The 23,664-nt window shown below is 36.4% G+C and overlaps 2 protein-coding genes across 3 annotated transcripts; both read left to right on the top strand.

Moving 5' to 3' along the window:
- The first annotated feature begins 1,240 nt into the window (after positions 1–1,240).
- Positions 1,241–23,330, top strand: LOC119556881 (chondroitin sulfate glucuronyltransferase). Its single transcript, XM_037869357.1, has 6 exons — positions 1,241–2,005; positions 15,474–16,127; positions 19,369–19,524; positions 20,127–20,729; positions 20,788–21,283; positions 21,707–23,330. The coding sequence occupies exons 1-6, from the start codon at positions 1,595–1,597 to the stop codon at positions 22,042–22,044; spliced, it is 2,658 nt and encodes an 885-aa protein (XP_037725285.1). The 5' UTR covers positions 1,241–1,594; the 3' UTR covers positions 22,045–23,330.
- LOC119556882 (soma ferritin) lies at positions 5,937–7,190 on the top strand. 2 transcript variants are annotated; one of them, XM_037869358.1, is made up of 2 exons: positions 5,937–6,180; positions 6,716–7,190. In XM_037869358.1, exons 1-2 carry the CDS (start codon positions 6,046–6,048, stop codon positions 7,139–7,141), a joined length of 561 nt encoding a protein of 186 aa, XP_037725286.1. In that variant the 5' UTR covers positions 5,937–6,045; the 3' UTR covers positions 7,142–7,190. The 2 variants fall into 2 exon arrangements, with proteins under 2 accessions (XP_037725286.1, XP_037725287.1); XM_037869359.1 differs by having other exon boundaries at positions 6,046–6,180; positions 6,708–7,190.
- Positions 23,331–23,664: the final 334 nt, after the last annotated feature.

Raw genomic sequence — 23,664 nt, 5'->3', positions numbered from 1 at the left:
AAATATAAACATGTTTCCTTACAGTTTTTCTCTTATTTTCATCTTCGGGAATTTTCAAATCTTTCTTTTCGAGGATGAAATCTTAGAATTCCAGGAATGCAACATTTTACAATTCTTCCTGGTTCCTACCAGCCCCATTTAAAAATCTGGGATTCTGAGAGAGAGGAATTAAATCGTGAAGGAATATTGGAAATAGGCCGGGAAGTTTTACATTCACCCCACATTTTGTAGATGTATTGTTGAAATGAATTAGTAGAGAATATTGAAAGGGGTGAGGTGACGAATAAAAATCACAGTGATCAATGTTTGGGGAGTTGCGACAAAAAGGAACCCTTAGACAATACAGAAAATAAGCCGTTGAAAAAAGTTCAGATAATCGTGCACATTCTAATCTAACTAGCGGGCTTTCAAAAAATTTGAAAATATCTCCGATTTTTGCCAAAACATCGATGCATAGCTTAACATCGATACAAGCGAAAACGTAGAAAAATATCGATAGAAAAATGTATGTTCGAGGCACCGATACTTTTTTTACAACAGAGAGTTGTAAAAATATTTTTAAAAAATATCGTATTGTTGATATATCATTTACAAAAAAAATCAAAATACCGATATATCGATTTATTTTTAATGGCTATTATTTCTATAAGAAAAAAAAACAAAAGGAATTTTAATACTTATATTTAAAACTATTGAACTATTGTGACTTAAAGACTTATATTATTAACAATGGAACTTTAGTTCTAAAATGTATAGTTTTATACATTTCTGACACGCAAAGCTGTATGACGAAGTGTCTTTTTAAAACCACATAAAAAATAAAAAAAAATGGATACTCAAATAGTTTACATTTATTAACTATACATTTCAGCGCCTAAATTCCTGTTTAGTGATTTTAAAACGACCCAAAATATCACGATATAAATATATTTATTTTTATTCAAAAAACATCGATATATTGATATTTTATATATTTCACACCACTAACTTAAAGCCCGTGGGATTTTTTGTCTCCCTCTTACTGACACTTGCGTTTGTGCTATCTCTTTTACTGACACTTACGTGACCTTACGTTTGCTGACGCTTACGTTTTCTGCACTTACGTTTGCTGCGGCGCAAAAATAGCGATATATCAGGTGAAAAAATATCGCGATATATATTTGTATTTATTTTAATTAAAAATATCGATGTATTGTATATTTTGCACATCCCCAGCCGGTGGGATGGCTTTGTTGTTTACTTTTTCACTTTGCGCGCAGCGGAAAAGCGGCCGAATTCACCGCTCGAATTTTTTTATTATTTTTTTTTCGCCCCTGCCGCCGCCTCTTGCCGCAAATTGGTGTAAATAAAGGAAAAGCGATCGAACGAACGCGCGCGGATTTTTCAGTGTGTGAAAATGTATCGAAAATGAAAGAAGCGAGGAGGGCGCAAAGAGAGCTGCTAAAGAAGTGCGTGCCGAAAAAAGAAGCGAGCGGCGAAAAGTGCCAAAAATAAAAAAGAAAACAGGCTAAGGAGAAAGGCGAACAAAAGGAGAACGACGGACGAAGAGAGAGAGAGGCGAAAGCGACAGCAACAAGTGGCCGAAGATGTGCAAATGACAAATTGGTCAAGACTCCTGTTTCCCTCGCTCTCTCTCACGCACTCCCACTCGCACTCTCTCCCTCGCACAAGCGCACGCACATCCTCGCCATTTGCCATCTCCCTCGCACGCGGCGGTGGGAACAGTCGGCGGTCAAGTTCAAGTGGGAACGGAAGCAGAAGGCGTAGAATGGGAATTGGAAACATGCGGAGACCGATAACAGCTCTGAATCGGAATCACTACTTCGTCATCGGCCTGATCCTGGGCCTCCTGCTCAGCTTCTACATTCCGCAGGACATCTGGGAGCTGGTGCAGCAGGAGGAGTGTCCCCAGGAGGCCGCCGAGAACCTGCTGATCGAGCGATTCGGCCAGGAGTTCGAGCCCCATTTGAACCTCATCAACAAGCCGCTGGCGGCCAAAAAGCCGGTAAGTCAACTGTTCCCAGTACTGAAGACATACAAAAGATGGCAGTCCCACACGATCTTTAAATCACACGAACCCAAAATATTCCTTGCTCATAATCTGTAAAAGTAGGATGTTTATCAGAGAAAACCTTGAAATATATTAGAATATATTTTTATTCCCATCGCTTAAAATTAAAAAAAATTAAGTAACATATCTCTAGGAATTTGTTTTTTCGGAATTTACAAAAATTGTTTCGGCATGGAAAAAAGACTTATAGGTAACATTTTCTTTTTATATATATTTTTTAATATAAAAAATAATAAGTTTATATTTTCAGTTACTTATAATAATTTTTTATTATTTCTAACAGTAGTTAATTACCTAAAAGTGTCAAATATTTATTGAATTACAGATGCGGAAATTTATCCTACATCCTGCTTCATATACGGTAAAAAATGCTGTATCATAGCTATTACTATTTCCGCATGAGAATAGATGTAATAATGTAATTAATATTTCTATTGTTGGTGCAATCTTGGCATAATTTTAAATATTCTTTTAAAGTTTAAATATAAAATATTCTGAAAATTTTTATGTGTTGTTTATAGTGAACAGATGTCTTTATTTAGCCAAGTTAGGAAGTGCTTATTGAGTTTAGATCTGTGTTGATGGCAATATGAATATTTTCGATGTGATTTATGTAAGTTAGGTATATGTTGTCCGTGGATTTATTTATTTATTTAGTAGTTGAGGTGGTCTAATTGAAAAAGTAATCATAATGCGAATCCACGATATCTTATTTCTCAAATCGCAACCCGCCTCGATTGCGGCGCCTCCTCCGCTTGCTGTGAAATGGTAGCCAAAAAAATGCAAATGTTTAGGCGTCGCCGGCATCGAGCCACATGTCTCATATATCAGGCTTCGGCCATCGGACAGTGCTGATAAGGTTTTATAGACCTTCCTGCTTATCGCCGGAACGCAACACTCGACTACCCTGAATTTCTTCGCTCAGGATTGATTAAATCTGAAGCCATTTTAAAAGCTCAAATATTGTAAATCTTTACCAGAAAATCGAACCATTGATTATGGATAGATAATCACAAGAATATAAATATCTAGAATAGTAAAGATCCTTTAAATAAATCTAAAAGTGGGCTCTAAAACTAATGAACAACTCACGTTGTTTATAGAAAATTAAGAAACTCCATGTTTTGATATGTGCACATTATTTTTCGTAAAAAAAAATAGTTTTAATAAAATTAAAATCTACCTGATAAGAAAAATCCCAACATACCATCACACATGTCGTAAAAATCTTCTTAGTTCCCTGGCAACACGTGTGCCTCATAATGATTCTTCTAGTTTCCAGAGAAACCTCTTAATCAACCAGCTATAGTTTCCGAGCGGGCACTGTAATTAACACCGAGCATTTGTTTCACATATTGTTTAAAGTAATTCCCGGGAGCAATGACCCATTCCACACCGCCTGCCCAGCCTATGTAGACCCAGTGCCCAATTTTGCTTCAATTTTCAACCACTTTATATACTTTTTGTCCACTTATCGATGAACTCCTCGCTCACAAACTCAAATTCCAGCTTTATTATTATTATTTATTTTTTATTAATTTTGTTTTCTGTTTCGTGCAAAGCTCAACTTCTAGCGTGACTTGTGAAAAGTTCTCAAATTGCCTCCCTGCCTCACTTTTTTCCTACTATTTTTCTTGACCAGTTCCCATTTCACAGTTTTCAATGCACTGCGACTGTAAATTCCAGACGATTGGTTGCTCGTAAATTAAATTTAAATAAATAAACGCATTGGAAATTATGGCCCGCAGCAAAAGTAAAGATATGTTAACTGATACATCGTTCGTATGTATGGTAAATTTTCTCCATTTAGGTACGGCGATCGAAAGCAAAATTTATTGAATTAAACTATGTGCGCGAAAAAACACGTGATGTTTTCAAAAGGTCGAGCTTGGAATACGCTTTAAAATTAAAAATATATCTGATCAGAGGTTAAAAACAGATCAGATAATTATTTTGAAATGTATAGCAAGAGATATAATACTATTATGCAATTTCATAGTTACAAAATATTGATTTTAATATTTTCATTTTAATGTTTTCAAACATTATTAAACTTCTTGAAATTAGTTTTCAATGATTAATCAGAAAATCTTGAAAAATCACAGTACTTTATTTAAAAGTAATTAAAAAAAGATCGTAGTTTTTTCTGAACAACAGTCTTATTAAATCTATTAAATAATAAAGATTTAAAATTTAAATTTCAAAATGTAAATATAAAATAAATGAAATGGCCGCAAACCATCAAAGTAAGCTCTATACCCTTTAAAAGAGTATCACCCCGACAATAATTCAAATCGATTAAATATTTTCTTATGGCGTACGCTTTTTTCGACCTCATGTTCAGCAAATTATGTTGACTTTTTTTGATTTCATATGCTGACGTTTGCGTTTTGTTTAACACGTCGGATATACATATATGCATATAATTTTTTGTGACGCCGCAGCTTAATAAAATGTTAATAATTTGTTGCACGTTTTTATGACATCGCAAACTGGATTGTTCCATTGTTTTGGAGGTGATGTAAAAGTGTCGCCGAAGTCGCCATACATGTCCCAATTTGAAATTTGATGGGTCTACCAAAGGGGAATTCGTAATTAACTGGGTTTTTAGTGAAATTTTTTTATATTTATAGAAATGCATTGTTTAATATATGTATATATAATTTCAAAATTTAATATAATTAATAAAATAAATAATAATTAATTTTAATATGATATGATTATTTGATATGATGGTTTCAATACATTGATTTAAATAATTATTTATGATAAAGTAAATACTATAAAATCATATCTTGAAGCAAAAAATAATGATTTATAATTTTAAGTAGCAACGCAGCTCGTACTAAAATGTTATATTATTTTTGAACACCCGTCTAGAAATTGCTTATGTCCAGTTTAACGATAAGTCTTATGAGTTATATTTCGGTTCGGTTTTTTGTGTCGGTGAAAATGCTCACTTATATCTTTATTATTGCCTTTTTATGAGACGCACATGGCTCACAAGTTACCATTTCTTTGTTGGTCTTTTAATGTGCGTAATGAGTGGATGTTTGTAGTAAAGTACGGGTGGTTGGGTCAGTTGGATGGTCAAAGAAAAGGTTTTGAAACTCTATAACTCTGATTTTCAAATTTCCAATACCCTTAATCTAAAACTAGGATAAAAATGTATTTTTAATAAAATGGTATCGGGGACAATTGATTATAGCCCCGGAAATATTATCCTTTCGTTTCTGGTTAAAATATAATGTTGATAAACCCGCAATCTTATTTATAGGAAGTGGGCAAAACCGATCTTAAAGATGTACCATTTAAAGATACCATTTTTTTAAACGTTCTTTAAGATCATGATACTAAAAAGTGTATTATATCCTGACCTAAACATTCGGTAATAACTGTGGCAGCCTATATTCTCAATTCCAAACAGGTCAATACCCTGTGAAAGGGTATAACGAGATCATACAAAACTCGGACAAAAGTCGTCTTCCATTCACTTAATAAAAGACAATAACTGCGTTTGCTTAGTGTGTCCGTGTTCGTGTGTACTTGTTGAAGTTAAAGCAAACATATCTGGACACAGATATATATTTATATAAGCATACGTACTTGTATATGGTATATATGCGAACGAACCGAGTGCGATTGTGTGTACACACTATTGCTAAGTGGAAGTTAAGTGAAATCAGAGCCGGCAGCACTTTGAACTTCAACCCATAGTTTTGTTGGCCGTCGAATCGGTGGATCATCACCTTTAGGATCCCGATGATCGTTCTTCGAGATCTGGGGATCCGGGGATCTGGAGATCATTGAACGGACTTGAATGGACCGTTTTCCCATCTCTCGACACCTGTCCAATCCGACCCAGTTGGCATTCAGACATACTGTTTGTGTTTTGGCTTTCAATTTAAATTGTTTGAGTTTCTAAATTTTTGAAAAAAAAAATCACAAAAAAATTGTAAAAAGAGGGAAAAGACATGGCGTTGTGCTTCCGCAACATTAGGCGCCACATGTGCATGCTGATGCGTCAGAACTTCGCCAAAAGTTGCGAGAAAAAGCTGAATGACCAGATCAACATGGAGTTGAAGGCATGCCACCAGTATTTGGCCATGGTGAGTGATCCTGGAGCCGGGATCTTCGGTAGGGGATATAATAAAGCGCCAGAAATGAAATACCTCACAAGCATTAGTAATAGATCCCAGACAATATTTCGTTTATAGGCAATATAAATTCATTTTGAATATAACACTTGTTATTATAGCGGTTCAGTAATCTTTAAGCGTTTTAAGTAAAAGAGGTAAGGTCAAAATAATGAAATTATTTAAAAACCGTAGAATTAAATATGCCATGATAAAAAAAGTAGCACTAAATTGTATCAGATCTATAACTTATCAGAAACCTAAGGTTAAAAATACTACTTTTTTTTAAAAAGTTAAGGAAGTGTCTAGTTTTATTTGCAAGATTGTGTAAAAAATAATTTATATTTATTTGTATATTAATGTTATTATGTATAAGATTTATATATTAAATATTTCTGGAGAATATATAACAATGAGAAATAATATATAATATTATTTAGCGCTATGTAGGACCAAAACACTGCTGGGGTATAATAGGGTATATAAATACTATATCAAAGTCCCTTAGGCCTACCATTTCGATCGTTCGGATATCAGTTCACCGGGATTGTACGGATTCTTCTTGAAGTCCAGCGCCGAAGAGCGGGAGCACGCGGAGAAGATCATGCAGTATATGAATAAGCGCGGAGGTCTGATCATTTTGAGCAGTGTACCGGAGCCGTTGCCCTGTTTCGCCAGCAGTCTGGAGGCCCTAAAGGTGGCCCTGCAAATGGAACTGGAGGTCAACCAGCACCTGTTGGACCTGCACACCCTGGCAGGCAAGGAATCGGATCCGAATCTCTGCGACTTTATCGAGGCGAACTTCCTGCAGGAGCAGGTCGACGGTCAGAAGGTCCTGGCGGACTACATTCGCCAGTTGGAGAGGGCCACGAGCGATGTGGGTGACTATCTGTTCGACAAGTATATGGGTTCCGGAATGCATAAAAGCAAATGAGGCACTCCAAGTGGACCACCGTTCGAACAAAAAAATCCGTTTATTAAATTGCCCCATGTGTATTGAATAAAGATTCGTTGCCCCTTCGAATGATCGTCTTTTTGGACGATCAATGGGTTTGGTTTTCATGGGCCCACTTATCAGCTGGCTGGCAAAACACTATGTCTATAAATATAACCGCTTATCGGGTGTAGAAGTTGCGCAAGATTCTAATTGAAAACGAAACCGAATCCGAAACCGAAACCGAAACCGTAGCCCCCCGGAATCAGAAGTTAACCCGGTCCGATAACCGATTTGCGATCAACTTTCTTGGATTAGTTTGGCAAACAAGTGAATCTATATCTCTTGGGGGGCAAATTCAGCCACTCAATTGATAATTGTATGACTCAAATGCTCTTTGATACCCAGGGTATGATAATCTTGAATCTACAAAGATAAAACTAAAGTTTCACATAAAATAATATTTGTTTTTTCGATTATACAATCAAACAATTGAAGCTTGATAATAAATGTCTACATGATAAGGATTTGTGACGTATAAATAGGTTATCTATATAGAGGAAGATCCTCGAAAGATCAGCAAGCCGAGATAATATTCAATCTGTAATCTATACATAACTATATATTATATCTGATTTTGCGATTCTACGAATTTTCAATAAAGAAACTGTGTGATTACCATTTGAGACGTACATATTTTAAGGAATCTAAGTATGATATTAACTATACTAATTTGCAAATTGCAAATTGCTTTAAGCATTTTTCTATAATGGGTTTGCGTGATCTAACAGTAACAATTTGTGTTCGCGATCGATCAATTAATCTGTAATCTATAAAGATAAGACTGCAAAAAAACTTTAAAATAAAATATACATTTCTTAGAAAATATAAACAAGCTTCTATACCTATATTAATTATATTAGGGCATTAACCACAGCTTAACCTGGGATTAAATGTGTCTTGTAATTACTTGAATTTATCAGGCATATGAATAAAAAATATAATTTAAATCTATTTCTTGCTTAATTACTTCACATACATCCTTACTTTCTTCAGGAAGTCATATTTTATTATATTTTTTCAAGATTAAACCTTTAACAATCGTTTAACCTGGGATTAAATCATTCTTGTAATTACTATTATAATTAATTGAAATTTATCTAAACTACTATACCAATATAAATAATATATAGGCTCTTACTTTGAGCATTTTTTTTCCAGGGGGAGTTTTTTTTAATATTTTAAAGTTTAAACCATTAACAATCGCTTAACTTGAGATTAAATCTGTCTTGTAATTACAAGAATTTAGCAGACATTTGCTTAATTAATATAATTTAAATCCATTTATGCTATTAGCAGAGGCTCGAATTTAATTTTCCATGATCTAATCCCCGAAGTCATTCATAATGAACAGAAACAGCGGGATGTGGTCTCTATGGGTGACGATCCCCTTGGGAGTTTTGTGGGGCATTCCCACATTTGCCACTGAACTCACTCAGAATACTCGGATCGTTCAGATCGGGCAGAATCTGAATGGTAACATCTTGGCTGGGGCTTAATTGAAAAGCGCGTCGCATTTCCGGTCTGAAGTCTGAGGATCGAGGCATTTATTCGGAGGCAGACTGTACAGTTGCGATACAGTTTGCGGCCCCAATAAATTGCCATAAGCAGCGGACTAGACGATGGACCATAGAGCATAGTATTCCTCCCCCGCGGGCGTTAGAAAAACTCGGTGTCTGGTCGACGGCGCACTTGTCCCAATTAAGATTTCTGTCCAATCCAATACAATTTGCAGCTGCCCAGTTCTACTGGACATGTAAAAAACCTAAGGCCCGAGATTGCCAGCTGCCTATATAAGCTATATGTACCTGATCCGTATGCCAAATCTCTCTGGGCACTGCATATACTTTATTTATGATGCAAAGGTGTCGACTTTGGTTCTGCCGTTGCGGCAATCAATTTAAAACCGATTTTAGATCGGGTTCTAAGGTATTAGGATGTCTATGATTGGGTTTAAAAATTGCAAATGTTAAATAAACTTTAATGTAAATCTACAGTTAAGTTAACCAATCAGTATGGAGTCCGTACATTTATAAGAAAATCTTAAATTAATTAACTTCTTTTTTTGGTATTCTTGAAAATAACAACAAATGAGCTTAAATGAATTCACGTGCATTACAAGTTAAATGATGTATCGATCCTAAAAGCCGTCCATTTGAGCTATAAAACGACGGACGTATAATTACAACACACTTACGATGTTATTTATAATTGAATAAATTACCGAGGGGTATCTCAATAGCTGATTCGTTAATTTGAATAATTGATTTTAAATGCGGTTCATTGACGTCTATAAGAAGTCAATTCAATTGAGGGTTTCCATTAAAAATGTATAAATTAAATACAATTTAAACAATAATTCTTTAATTATATAATTAACTATTTAAGTTATATATTTTCACATAATGGTCGCATTATTTGTATCCTGTTGAACTTTAAAATATTTTGCTTATACAAATCCAGCAATTTAATCATTCAATTCATGAATTCTCAACTACATTTTTTAATACAGTAATTAAATCATTTGCAATAGAATCGATTCACAGCAATTAATAGATCATTTAAAATGGGTTGCTTAGTTAATTAATCATCTGTGCTTTAATAATTAATTTCATTAATAAATATAAAAGCTATCCAAGTTGTAAGTACAAATATAGCTTTAATACTTGAGTATGGAAAATTATTCAGTTGTAATCGCTGGCAAAATATTTGATTTTAATTTATTGGCACAATATTTGCTTAGCCCCGTATTAAATCTCATCCATGCTTCAGATGTTATCCATTCGGCTCATTACACTTGGCTTAAAAGGGCAAACACACCTTAAGTAGTCGGCCATATAAAATAGTACACCCTCGGGGCTATCTGGAGATTTATTACACCCGAATGCCGACGACGACAAGGGCCATATAATCACTGTAAACATTTTATCGCGTTCTAAGTTCAAGTTTAACCCACTCCCCTGAGTCATCAAAACGAAATCTTAACCAATATTTGTCGATATTGCAAGGTGTTTGAATGCCAGTAATATTCTTGGTTAAAACTCTTAAGTTCTTGAATATTTTCACAAGGGTTATTCATTGTTTTGGCGGGGATTCAATGGATTTACCTGTTGTGCGTGGGTTCTAATAAATTTTGTGAGAAGTGACCATATATTTTAATTAAACTTGATTGGCACTGCTTGTAAATGTTACAATTTAATATTTATGTTTCCCAGGAAAAGCACTAAATTTATGCTGAAGAATATCAATAAAGTCCTGAAAGTAAAAATGTTTCTTCTTATTATGTTGAAAAAAATAATATAACATTGTTATCAGCGAATACATTTTGATATAATACTAACCGCTTCCTAAATAGATTTCAGAAAAGTACATTTTAAATAGTAAACCTCTGAATATCAAAACATTTCTTCTTTAACCAAATCCGTATGTATCACCATCCATCCATATATCTATGCTGGGAGGGGCTTACAATAATTGTCATGCCGCTATTTTTTTATTTATCTGACGAAAGAGCTGCCTTTACTGCATGCCACCAAGTAAACAAACAAAAAACCACTATCTGTGTGTGTTTAATTAAATTTTAGGAATGGAAAATGAAATTGAAAATGCCTTTTGTTCCCATTCCCGTTGGCATGGTGACGTCGTCTTAGCCATATCTACTGATAGGGCAGCCCAATCGATAAGGAGTTTAGCCAGCTGGCTCCATTGCCTTTCGGTTCTGGTCGTCAATAAATTCCCTTCTTAACTCTTTGGCTCACTTCCGTTATTGTCATATTACGTCACAAGGTTATTGGGAGCGTTTTTCTTATCTAACCGCCCCATAACATGGCCCACGTGCCCCAAAAGATTCCCTCGAACGGTGTCGGAAATTTATCCACTAGCAAGAAATTTATTGGCGATTCGTTTGGTGTATGGTTTATGTGGAATTTGGATCAAAGATGCGAACTCATTTTTCAGGTGAACAAACCTTTTAGTGAATCACATATTCGCCTGGCACGGCCTTGTTACCGAATTGTTAAAAGCCGACAAGTTTTTAGGAACTGCTATACATAGCCTGTACAGTGGTCACTGCTTAACTAGCGAAAATCAACGGCGGGGAAAATATTCATTACAAAAATATTGGTATTACAAAATATATCTATTGATTTTTAAAATATGTTAGATGAAAGAAGATGATCCAAAAACGTTTCGACATTTTAAAATGTAATTTAGAATACAATTTTATAAAAGTATGAAATTAAAAAAAAATTTAAAACAACAATGATTACATTTCACCTAATAATTATTCCATTTAAAATATATAATTTAAATATATCTTTACAAAAAATGTAATAACAGGAAGAACAAATGGAATCCAAATCCCAATAAAAATATTTTGTTATTTCTTGTTTTTCTTTAATTCGGATTGGTTTAGATTTCTGCAACACTTTTAAAAAAGTTTGCTTTTTGAAATATCAGAGTGTTTTAACTCACAGCGAGCACTGTTTCGATGCTGATTTCTTGAAAAAAGTTTATTCATTGAATTTCCCATGCATCATTCATAATAAGAAAAGCATTTTTATTTACCCAAAAGCGCTACAAAATATCCAAGCGAGCAAACACAAGAAGCGAGTGCTATCTCAGCCGATCTCATCCATTTGGGTGTTGTTATTTTTACCCGTGGTTTATCTTTCGGCGATATTTACACATTTGAAGATTGGCAAATGTGCGTGTGCGTCGTGCCGTTTTCTTGGATACACAGATACAATACATCTGGGGGTATATCTGTGGTATTGGCGCAAGGTCAGATCTTGAACCGATCCACCGTGGATCAGCGGATCAAGCTGCGACCCCAGAGGGGTAATTAAAGCGCCACATGGACCCATTAAGTGGGCAGCGATTGCATACGAAACGATACGAGATACTCGGCGCTGCATTGCCCGCAATTCAATTAAATCGAAAATGAAATTGGTTCCCTCGATCGCCTCTAACGCGACTTTGATTGGTCGCCCACAGAGGAAAAAACCGGGTACGCCCACCGAAAACTGTCATTTTAACTTTCAATTACATTAAAAATATCGATTTTATAATTAAAAGTAATAATAATATTTATTTTGAAAGCCAATCTATAAATTAGATGTTCTATCAATATTTAAAAAACAAAGCTAATAATATATTTAAATCTAAAAACAATTAATATGGATAGGATATGTTTCTAAACATAAATATTCTTTTCTCTTTAACATCACCATTGATTAGTTAAAACCATTTTAGGAACATTAAGTGCAAGTGGTCTTATTTAATTTTTTTCTCTGTCCATCTCTCACTTATGTTAAATTTATTTATTAAAGTGATTACTGCTAATTGCCGCCGCAGACGAGTGTATTCGCTCATCGAGCTAGCAACAATTGGAGACACTCCATTCCGAAACCCCACTTCTCTGGTTTTCACCTCCAGAATCGCCGAACACTTGAGATTCATTCCGATTCAAGGACTGTGCAAATCTGATCAACAAATACAAAATATTACCCAATACGTCAGAAGATATCGAGATCTGGATCAACCAAAACATCGTATATTTTGGCGATTTTCCGTATATTCTTCTAATTAAGGATTTTTATCATTGATTATCTGAATTTGTGTTCAAGTCTAGTTTAAATATCATGCAATACATAAGGAAATTTGTAAAGCACAGATAAATTTTAATGCAATTTAATGCAATTGAAACATTTTTTTTACCATAAAACCTGTTAAAATTTTATGTAATAACAAAAACGTTACTTGTATATTTTTTTTTTAACTTAAATTTTGTATTTTGATTACGATCATTGAAAGTATAGAAATGCCTCTTGAATTCTAAGCTGCTGAAAAAATGAAGTAATATAATTTGAAAATGACCCTGGCTACTCTGTTTGCTTTACGATGCCATATAAAAACGGCAGCAAACAGCTTGTTTGCCGTTATTAAAAATCTATTAAGAATGATTTTTAATTAGCCATAATTCCTGTAAACTGCACAAGCCCCTCGTCAACATTTACCTGGGCAAAAAAATATTAGAAAACAAGAGAAAACGCTATAGTCGATTGCCTCGACTATTAGATACCCTTTACTCAGTTTACTCAGATATGCTTAAAGCAACTCTGTTTTTTTCACTAACACACCTGGCCCATAGCGCCACCTATCTTCATCTTCTATAGCGCCACTTGGCCTACAGCGCCAATTAGCCTATTGCGCCCCTAGCGGCTGCATGTGGTGTGCAATCTCGATTGATTATTATTTGGCTATAACTTTTTAATGAATAGTCCGATTTCAATAACTTTTGGTATGTAGATAGATATTAATAATGAGAACAAACTCTCATTTAAGATTTTATACGGACAGACGGACATGGCTAGATCGACTCGACTTTTGATCCTGATCAAGAAAATATATTCTTAATGGGTTCGGAAACCCTTCCTTCTACCTGTTACATACTTTCCGACGAACCTAGTATACTTTTACTCTACGAGTAACGGGTATAATAACACTGCGAGTTGGTCCAAAGTGCTTGCACAACTTGCAATTGTTTATTCAACGAGCTCAGGTGGAAATCGAGGTGGAACCAATGGATGAGGGTGAACTTACCTTGCACACATCTCTTTGGGTCAATAATGGGTTAAAATGGTCATTACGTACATAAATTACTGAGTTAGTTGCATGTATGCAAATTCCGAAGGGCGGTCAAAACGCCCACTTAAATGCTTAACGAAGTATGTTTACCCATTTTTATTGTTTCTTTAAAATTACTCTGCACAGTGAGTCACAAACGACTTGTGCGTAAAGCCATATTTCAGTTCTACGGAATTCTGCCAATTCTTAATAGTAGGTAGTATTCCAAAAGCTCAAAAACCATTAAAAGATTTAGTGCTATAAATCTTATGAGTATTTGTTTATAGCTTCTTATTGACAGCAGTTTTATGAATGTCCATACTTAAAAATACATTTTATTTGAATACAAATAGTGGTAGAATATTTAAACGTTTAACGAGTGCAACAAATTACAATCAACAAGAAACATTTCAACAATTGTTCTGCAAAATAATCAGTATAATCGATTTTAAGAACTTATTTAATTTATAAAGTTAAGTATGTAGAAAATAACATTAATTTAAATGTATACTATGGTAAAGTAGAAGTTTAAAAATATTAAATAACGACTAGCACTGCCACAAGTCACATGCTTCCCTAAGACATAATAAATAATAACAAGTATTGCATATGACGTCCCCAGAGAATCTTGTTGTCAACTTTTTAAATGACATGGTATTAAATCCATGACCTGACATTATCATCGTTTTCAGGCATTCTGAGAAACGCAATCGGTAATATTTTTTAGCTCAGTCATGACCACAAGATAGTGGATAATGTTGCCTTTTGACGGGGAATACCTCGTCCCCGTGTCGAACTCTGAACAGTCATCCAATCGTTAAAACAAGAATTAAAACTTACCCTCTAGTGGGCAAGGAAAAATGGAACCACTTGAACGAGTCGGTTTACGGGGCAATCTTCTTGAGTACTTAAGCGTGGAGGAATAGATGTAATTGGGCAGATACTAGACCCTTAACGCACTTTTATTGGGTTGAGTGTATGTCAGAAGCTAAAAATAGGCAGGTGAATACAAAGAGATAATATTATTCATTTCGCTGAAAGTTGTTGAATGTTAATAGAAATCGTAGAAAGCAGATAGAGGAATATTTTCCGAAAACATGGGCTAATTCTTTGGAACTACTTAACCCCCATATATAACTCTCCCATTTCAAGTACTAGAAACAAAACCCATTCATTCAGCTATTCATTTTTAAAATAAATCAGCTTCTCAAACGAAGTCACGTACCATGTTTGGTAATTGTAGAACCAAAGTTCGGACTGTTCCCCTACCCTCAAGCAGATCGGTCTACTTTGATATCAAGAATTTATTCACCCTAAATCATTGGAGATGTTTTCAAGATCGAATAGCTATAGAAGGGCTACGAAGAGAATTTCCGGAACTGGAGAGGCTCATCCTAAACTTTCAATTCTTCGGATTATAAAACATGTAAAACAGATCAACTGAAAATTCCCTTCTTAATTTTATTAAATTAATGGCAAATCCAAATTTATTTTTATCTTTTGCTACTATACTTATGGATACCATAAGCCTATACATTTTTCTTATTTCCTATGATTTTACCCTTACATTTATTTAAAGAAAATACCATTAATTTTAAATCAATAACCAATTCCATTTCATACTAAATACTTGCCTCTTTTGCAGGTGAAAAATGTGATTCGTCCGCGCTACTACTCCTCGGAGCTGGGGATCCGCGAGAAGCTCTTCATCGGGGTGATGACCTCGCAGGAGCACATAAACACCTTCGCGACAGCCTTCAACCGCACCACCGCCCACCTGGTCAACAAGATCAAGTTCTTCATCTATGCGGACAGTGTGAAGACCAACTACAAGTTGAAGAACATTGTGGGCTTCACGGACACGCGGGAGAGTCGGCGACCTTTCCATGTGGTAAAGTACATAGCGGACAACTATCTGGATGAGTACGACTACTTCCTGCTGGTACCGGACACGGTCTACGTGGATGCCCGCAAGCTGGTGAAGCTGCTCTACCACATGAGCATCACCTTCGATCTGTACATGGGTGGTGCCCGCATCGGACTGAGTCCTGCTCCCGGTGGCAGTGCCTCCGTCGACGGGGAGCCGGGGAACCAGGAGGAGGAGGAGGCACCCGGGGCCAGCGATCGCAACTACTGCTCCCTGGAGGCGGGCATCCTGCTCAGCAGCAGTGTCATCCGCAAGATGCGCAACAATCTGGAGCGCTGCGTCCGGATCGGAAGCACCGGCGACCACAGTGTCAACATCGGGCGGTGCGTCAAGTACGCCAGTCGGGTGGCCGGATGCCAGGAGAGTTTTCAGGTGAGTCGTTAATCCCGGCTTGAAACCCCTTAGATACCTAAAAAAAAAGTACCTAAAAATACCTTTTACGGATATCAAAACCATTGTTAAATACTATTTACGGAAATTGTTATTCACTAACTTAAATGGAATTAACAATTTTGTATGGTATTGTTTTAAAAGTTGTTTAAAGTATGATCTAATACTAGAATATTATTTGTATATCACCTAAATGGATATGTATATTCCCATTTAGTAAGATCTTAGTATTGATTTAGCTTGCTTTGATCTTAAATGTTAGAATATTATTATCTATATAATATATCCTAAATATTAGAAATCAATATAATACTAGACATGTTATTTTATTATCCAAAAAGGGAATATTTTGATCATATCTCTGGATAGCTCAGCAATGAATAGATTAAACAAAACCCGCACAATATATTCCTGAAAGTGCCAGTGATTCGAGAATATATTGTTTGTGCGTCAATTAACTTGCCGGCAGCTTTTTTGGTTTTCTCAGTTCTTTGCTGTCGCGAAATCTGTACTCGCTTCCATGTTTATTTAAACAATTTGCTATCTTCTAAAAAAAAACAAAGACATTCAGACATTTGAACATACAAAAATATCTTGATCTCTTGCGTTAAAGGGATGAGAAATTAAGATTTTCATTCAGACATTCAGACATTTGAACATACATAAATATCTTGATCTCTTGCGTTAAAGGGATGAGAAATTAAGATTTTCATTAACTTAAAAGCAATCATATGTAATAACATACCATTGTATTATAATTACTGACCACTAAGAGCAGCTTTTTTTTCTGAAAACTCATCCAACACTGTTTAATAGTGACCCTGAAACGCCAAAGAAAATAAAAGAAAAAGATTCTAGCTCCAACAACAAGGAAAAGTACTCTTACACAGTGGCGTGCATTTGATTTTATAAGAGGGGTGCTCAGAAAAAATGTGTTGGTGCTATAAGTATTTATTTCTTTTCGAGTGAAATGAGTGCGTTAGCTCATATGAGTTCTAAACAAATGAGAACTTAAAACTTAAAAAAAAAATTCTATAAATGGGCTAAAAAGTAATGGATCTTGAAAGTATTTAATCAACAGGCGTGTTAGATACCCGTATAAAATTAAATTAAAATATATTTGTAAATTTAAATACAAGTTTCTGGGTTTAATAGGCCTTGGAGTAATATTTGAACGAACACAACACAGTTAAAAATTGATATTACCCCCCGAAAAACCCATCTTCCTGCGCCACTGTTCGGGCAAACAGCCTCGCATCGCAAAGAGCAGATGAGCAACCAAATTCAGAGCAAGACCAGAATCACTCGGTTTATGGACAACACAGTTTATTTAATTTCCAAGTAGCAACAAAAGAATTTCTTTGCCGACCATAAAGTGTGCGTAAAGGGGGCGTGGCACTGGGCGGGGAAGCGGTGAATGTGGAGCTCTACGTCGTGACAGTTTGAGAGCAACTTCTGAAATTCTGCAGATGATAATTAAATGGTTAGAGGTATAAGAATTTGGTTTTTTCAATTAAAGAAAACCACAATTGGTACAGTAAAATTGTATTTTTACTTAATTGTATCTTTTTAATATATGTGTCCTGGTGATTTTTAAAAGCTAAAACTGAATACCCGTAACTTTTGTTTTTTCATTTTCAAAAAAAAAATACTGCATTTTCTACATACATATATTTTTTAATAAATTTTAATTTCTGTTGAATATTTTAACAGCTAAAAGCTTAGATTGAAAAACATAAAAATTGAATTTTTTTATTTTTTATTTTATAATAATATTGCAACGCACTCTATCTCTTTATTTGTTTTACCGTGAATAAATCCCTATGTATATTAAATACCCAATTGATTTGCCAACAAACACTGTACTTCCTTTTATCCAAGTCTCAGGTGGGTGTGTCTTCGTCATTATCATTTCTGATTATTGCTCTATTTACCTGAACTCGCAGTTTAGTTTGGCATAAACAGTCGAAGAACCGCGAGTAAATGGAACTTTTTCCGTTGAGATGTTAGTTTCGCATTCGTTTGATTTCGATTGGTTTGTTTGGATTTGCGTTTATTTATGTGGTGGGGCAGCATGGAATGATTTATGTCCTATGTGTGGTCTCTGCACATCAGCATACAGTTGTACATAGGTAAATATTCCACCGAAAATTTAAGCTATGAGCTGTGTGTTTGTGTGAAAATCATTTGGTTATTAAGGTGTTATTTGTCAACTTCCTTATGGACCAAAAACCAATTTCCCTTTTCAAAACATATTTAAACTTTTTTCAAAGCAAATTTTTATAGAAGCTTACTACATATATAATAACTTTTTGGATTTAAGAAGTATGTACGACTTGGTCAATTTTGTTGTTCCTTTAAGGTCATGGTGTTCCATTTTTAAAACTAAAAAGTGCAGTAGATAATATTTATATATGTATGTATATAAAAAAGTTTTTATTATAAATAATGTCACTATTTATACCTACGCTTTTTAAGTTCCCTGTACTATCGATTTTTTCATTGTTATTTTATCGAGGTTTTTGTCAGTCATAAGCACATGATATTTAATTCCTAAGCTTCTTAAAAAGTAAACTAACTTAATGAAGGAAAATATTTTGTTAAATTAATTGTTGTTGATATTCATAGACTATCATTATGATCATTTTTTTTTACAACTTAATATCGATAAAATCGATGTTCTTGTTTTTAATCGATATTATCGCATAAATATCTTATAAATTCTCGCGAAAAGATATTTTCTGTTAATTGTAGAAGACGTTCCTAATGTTTTTATTTTGACTGCAGCTGTCTAAACAAATGCGGAGATATGCAAGTGTGTTTCGCTTAATTAACTGGCCTAAAGAGTTTGCTTAACGGCGTCATCAAAGCTCCATTTGCTGGGGAATTGATTAATGTGCGCGGGCCAATTAAAAATGCTCCGAATGGGGAAAAATGCACAGAGCAAGAAGGGGCCAAAGATATGAGCAAATCCGCAATCGAATGGGCGATCTTTGTTCCATTAGCGCAACATTGTTAATTTAATTATGCTCGTTCTGGCAGTCGTTGGTCTTTTATTTTATGGATCGTAAAAGGGATCGCTTGAAGCGAGCATGTGGCATTGCAGCCGTGGGATCCCCAGACCGACTTCCCTTCCACGGAATCGAGCGTTGGCCCTGAACTTGACCTTGACCATGGCCAGCTCCCTCCATCTAAACGTATCTTTATCTTTATTGCTTTGCAGGGCATGCGGCAATATAGCTACGCCCTGGATGCGCCGGGCCGCCGACATCGCGACTTCAGCGAATTGGCCAAGGAGGAGGCCTTCCGCAACGCCAGCACCGTTTACCCCGTCCAGTCACCGGAGGACTTCTACCGTCTGCACGCCTACTACTCAAAGGTGAGAGATAGCAATGTATCGAAATTGTAGATTCTAAAGTAACGCATCGCTAAAACTATCGATTTTAGTTATCGGTACTATACCGATAAATATGTTTAATTCATTTCATTTGTTAGAATTAATCTTAAAAGCTATGAATAACTTTTTAACATTCCATATAAATCGCTACTGTATCGAAATTATATCGAAAATATCGCTATATATCACAATTTAAGTACCGGTAGCCTTCGATTAATGTTTGATGCATGTTTAAGAGTTTATCAAAAATATAAATATAAATAACTTTACTTTTATGTAATTTATTCACTCTTAAAAGAGTTATTGTAAGCAACATAAAAATTAACAGCTAATTAAATTTTAAATCTAAGCACTAAAAAAAAGAAAGTTTTCATATCGATTATCATTTTTAAATTTTAGATAATAGAAAAAGAAAATATGTAACTATATCACTTAAAATATAAACTATCGGGTTAGAGTAGGACCTTAAAAACTTCAATACAAATGTGGACCGCCCTAATGTACATATGTATATAAGATATAGATGCATTTCAAGTAGTTATAAAACATATATTAACCTTTGTATAAATCCCTATGTTTTTCAGCACCACCTGGAGCAGGTGCAGGAGCGGGGCTATGCGCTGGAGCAGAAGTCCTACCGCATCGCCAACGGGAGCATCTCGAACAAGATCCTGGAGATCCGGTGGCCGCTGGGCGTGCCGCCGCCCAGTGCGCCAGAGACGCGCCACGACATCCTCACGTGGCAGCTGCTGAACGGAACGCACAGCTTCCTGCCGCACGGCAATGCGGAGCACGCGGTGGCGCCGCTCTCGAAGATCGAGGCCCTGGACTTTGCCAAGGTCCTGGAGATAGCCTTGCAGTATGCCGCCCTCAAGCATCCGCGCCTCAGTTACCACAGTCTGCACAGTGCCTATCGGAAGTTCGATGCCACCCGGGGCATGGACTACCAGCTGCACCTTAGCCTGCAGGAGGGATCGGGCCGGAGTCGCCGGCTTGTGGTCAAGAGCTTCGAGGTGGTGAAGCCACTGGGTCGCGTAGAGGTGGTTCCCTCGCCGTACGTCACGGAGAGCACGAGGATTGCCATGTTGGTGCCCGCCTTCGAGCACCAAGTGCCGGATGCCATGCAGTTTGTGGAGCAGTACGAGCGAATTTGCATGCAAAACCAGGACAACACATTCCTGCTACTGGTGAGATCACAGAGAATAACCATTTAAACTCCTTAATAAATTGTGTTGCTTCCCGTAGATCTTTATGTACCGCCTGGACTCGCCCAGCAAGGGCGATGAGGATCCCTTCAAGGCATTAAAGACGCTGGCCCTCGACCTGTCCTCCAAATACAAGACGGATGGCTCACGGATAGCCTGGGTGTCCATCCGGCTGCCGGAGCAGCTAAGCGAGCCGGTGGATTCGCAGGATTGGCTGCTGCACGCCTCCATGTACGGACCGCGCCAGCTGCTCAGCCTGGTGGTGGCGGATCTGGCGCTGCCCAAGCTAGGTCTCGAATCCCTGGTGCTCCTGGCCACCCCGGGCATGGTCTTCAAGGCCGACTTCCTCAACCGCGTGCGCATGAACACGATCCAGGGCTTCCAGGTGTACGCGCCCATTGGCTTCCAGATGTATCCATGCCGCTGGGCGCAATTCTGCAGGGAGTGCGACACCTGCGATGTGAGCCAGAGCAGCGGATACTTCGATCGCCACAACCATGACGTGATCGCCTTCTACAGCCGGGATTATGTCCAGGGTGAGGGGTTATGTTGGGTTACTTAAATCCTTGTTTTTCACCCGAGTGAGGTGGATGTTGTTTAGTTGTTTACTCACTCAAGTGAACATGAGTTTACTTAGTGAAATGAACAAGAGAATTTGACAAAATTGAACTTATTAAGAGGAGATCAATTTCTCATGTTAATATTTTCTAGATGACTAGCTTTGTCATTAGTTCACTGTGGGCATCAGATAATTTTTTAATGTTAACGAACAACTAAACAAATGAACAAGTGATCCACTTAACAAATGAACAACTGAACAAAAGATTGAACACTGAATTCGTGAATCTACATAAAAGACAGGAACTCATCCTGCTCACTTGTTAGGATTGATTCTTATTGAGAGGACTGTCAAAGGTTTATTATCTTAACCTACTTACCGTTCTTTATTTCTTTTCCAGCTCGCAAGCTGTTGCATCCGCAGGGACTGCCGATCATTCGCAGCGACCTGGACATCGACCAATTGCTACTGCAGCCCGGCGAGGAGACGCGACCACCGGGCGTGGAGAGCATCCTGGACATGTTCGTGGCGGCGCAGCACTCGGTGCACATTCTGCGCGGCGTTGAGCCGAATCTGCGCTTTGGCCAGGACGTGCGGAACCACCTGGCACGCGGAGGATCGCTGCCGGAGAGCCAGCCGGAGCTCTGTGGCCGGGAGCAGTGCATCCACCTGGCGTCACGCAAGCAGATCGGCGACGCCATCATTCGCTACGAGGACAGAAGTATTCTGCACAAATAGCAGGGATCCGATGACTCCTTTCCAGCTCCTGCTCCTGCCTGTAATATCATCAGTTCCTTTTTAACATACTTCCATGTGTACATGAGCGCGTGACTGAAGTGAATGAAATGAATGTGATTCCAGGTGTGCGTGTGCATGTCGAATAGATCTTATACAGGACTTATGCCAACTCTTATACTCGCACCCAAGGCTTAAATTAAAACCCATTTAGAAGGACATATTGAAGGTGGGACTGGGACCCAAGTATAAGACCTGTAGCGGACCTATCTCAATCCCCTACTTAGTTTTTAGGCCTAGGCAATTCCCGTTGTTGCTTGCTTTAAAGTGAAACTTTCAATGCTCAAAATGGTAGACAGCAATTAGTTAGTAGTTAACTAAAGAACTAATCGTAGTTTTAGCTGCCAAATCGTGTAGGACAAATGTAGGACAGTTGTTCGAGCCATTCAACAGACATTCGATTTTTAATTTTCGCTTGTAAATACTTAGCATACGCCACATATCTCTATTAATCCTATTAATTCCTAGTAAGTTAGGCGGGCAACATTGACTCCTATTTAAATGACTAGTTAAGCTAAGTGTTATACTACTACGACCTAAGTGAAACGAACGATGTGGCTGTACGAAAGAAACCAGATGCCGCCTTGCCTCAAAGTGTTACAATCCCTATAAATGGGCTCTCTCAAAAACGGTGTGCCAAAAATGGAAATATAATACAAAAACTGGTCTAAATTAAGAAGTGCTTACTTGGACTTTGCTCCTCTTATATAAAATTAAAGTTAAGTTGTAAAAAAGTTAGTATCAGCTAAGGGAAAATAATACCATCTAAACCTGCAACAATTTTGACTTTAAAAAATCCGAAAATGCAACTATTTAAAAGAATTGATAATGTACTTTTTTTATTCCAACAAAATAACATAAAAACCTCTTTGTACATAAAACATGGTATTTAAAAATTAATATTTATTAAGTGCTTGCCAGTTTCCCTTAGCCGATATCCACTGTAAGTTTCTACATGTCATTCATTTGACCATTTGCCAGCACATCAGTTTTAGCATCGAATAAGAAGTCTGCCAGTCAAATTCTTATCATTACAATTCCGAAGGGAATCCAATTAACTTATTGAACAATTTATTATATTTACACTTCCACTTTCCCTTGTCCCAAAAAAAACTTTTTTACGTTTAGTCATAGTTTAAAATTACCATATCTGTACTGTTAACGAGTAGGAATTGTTGTTATTGCAGAATAATACAAATTATATATGTGCACATGTACAATAAATGTAAATGTTTTTTCAACTCAATCATTGGGGTGCTTCTCAGTTCTTATTTCTGCAGCATATCCGCTTGGGAAAAAAATCAATTATTAAAAACGTGATAGTATGAAATTTATTGACCGAACAAGGATTTTGAAGCTTTGATACTGATGTAATTGTTGCACTTAAACTTGGAAAAATTGTAAAGGAAAATAATGTATCAGTCTAGGAGTTTAAAACCTAAATCTTTAAAAAATGACTAGCAACTAAATTAAACCCAACATCCAAAGTAGGGAATAATATTTATTCAATTTTGTTAATTTCTAATGTGTATTTTATTTGATGTTTTGTTATCTTATCTGGCT

This window comes from Drosophila subpulchrella, chromosome X (genome assembly GCF_014743375.2).
Source record: "Drosophila subpulchrella strain 33 F10 #4 breed RU33 chromosome X, RU_Dsub_v1.1 Primary Assembly, whole genome shotgun sequence".
In the NCBI taxonomy this organism is placed as follows: Eukaryota; Metazoa; Arthropoda; class Insecta; order Diptera; family Drosophilidae; genus Drosophila; species Drosophila subpulchrella.
Note: the sequence above shows the minus strand (reverse complement) of the source record. Positions and strands in the feature narration are given on the sequence as shown.

Coding starts and splice junctions, on each gene's coding strand:
- LOC119556881 (XM_037869357.1), top strand. CDS start 1,595: ATGACAAATTGGTCAAGACTCCTGTTTCCCTCGCTCTCTCTCACGCAC. Junction 20,730..20,787: donor ACAACACATTCCTGCTACTG/GTGAGATCACAG, acceptor TGCTTCCCGTAG/ATCTTTATGTACCGCCTGGA. Junction 21,284..21,706: donor CAGCCGGGATTATGTCCAGG/GTGAGGGGTTAT, acceptor TTTCTTTTCCAG/CTCGCAAGCTGTTGCATCCG.
- LOC119556882 (XM_037869358.1), top strand. CDS start 6,046: ATGGCGTTGTGCTTCCGCAACATTAGGCGCCACATGTGCATGCTGATG. Junction 6,181..6,715: donor GCCACCAGTATTTGGCCATG/GTGAGTGATCCT, acceptor AAAGTCCCTTAG/GCCTACCATTTCGATCGTTC.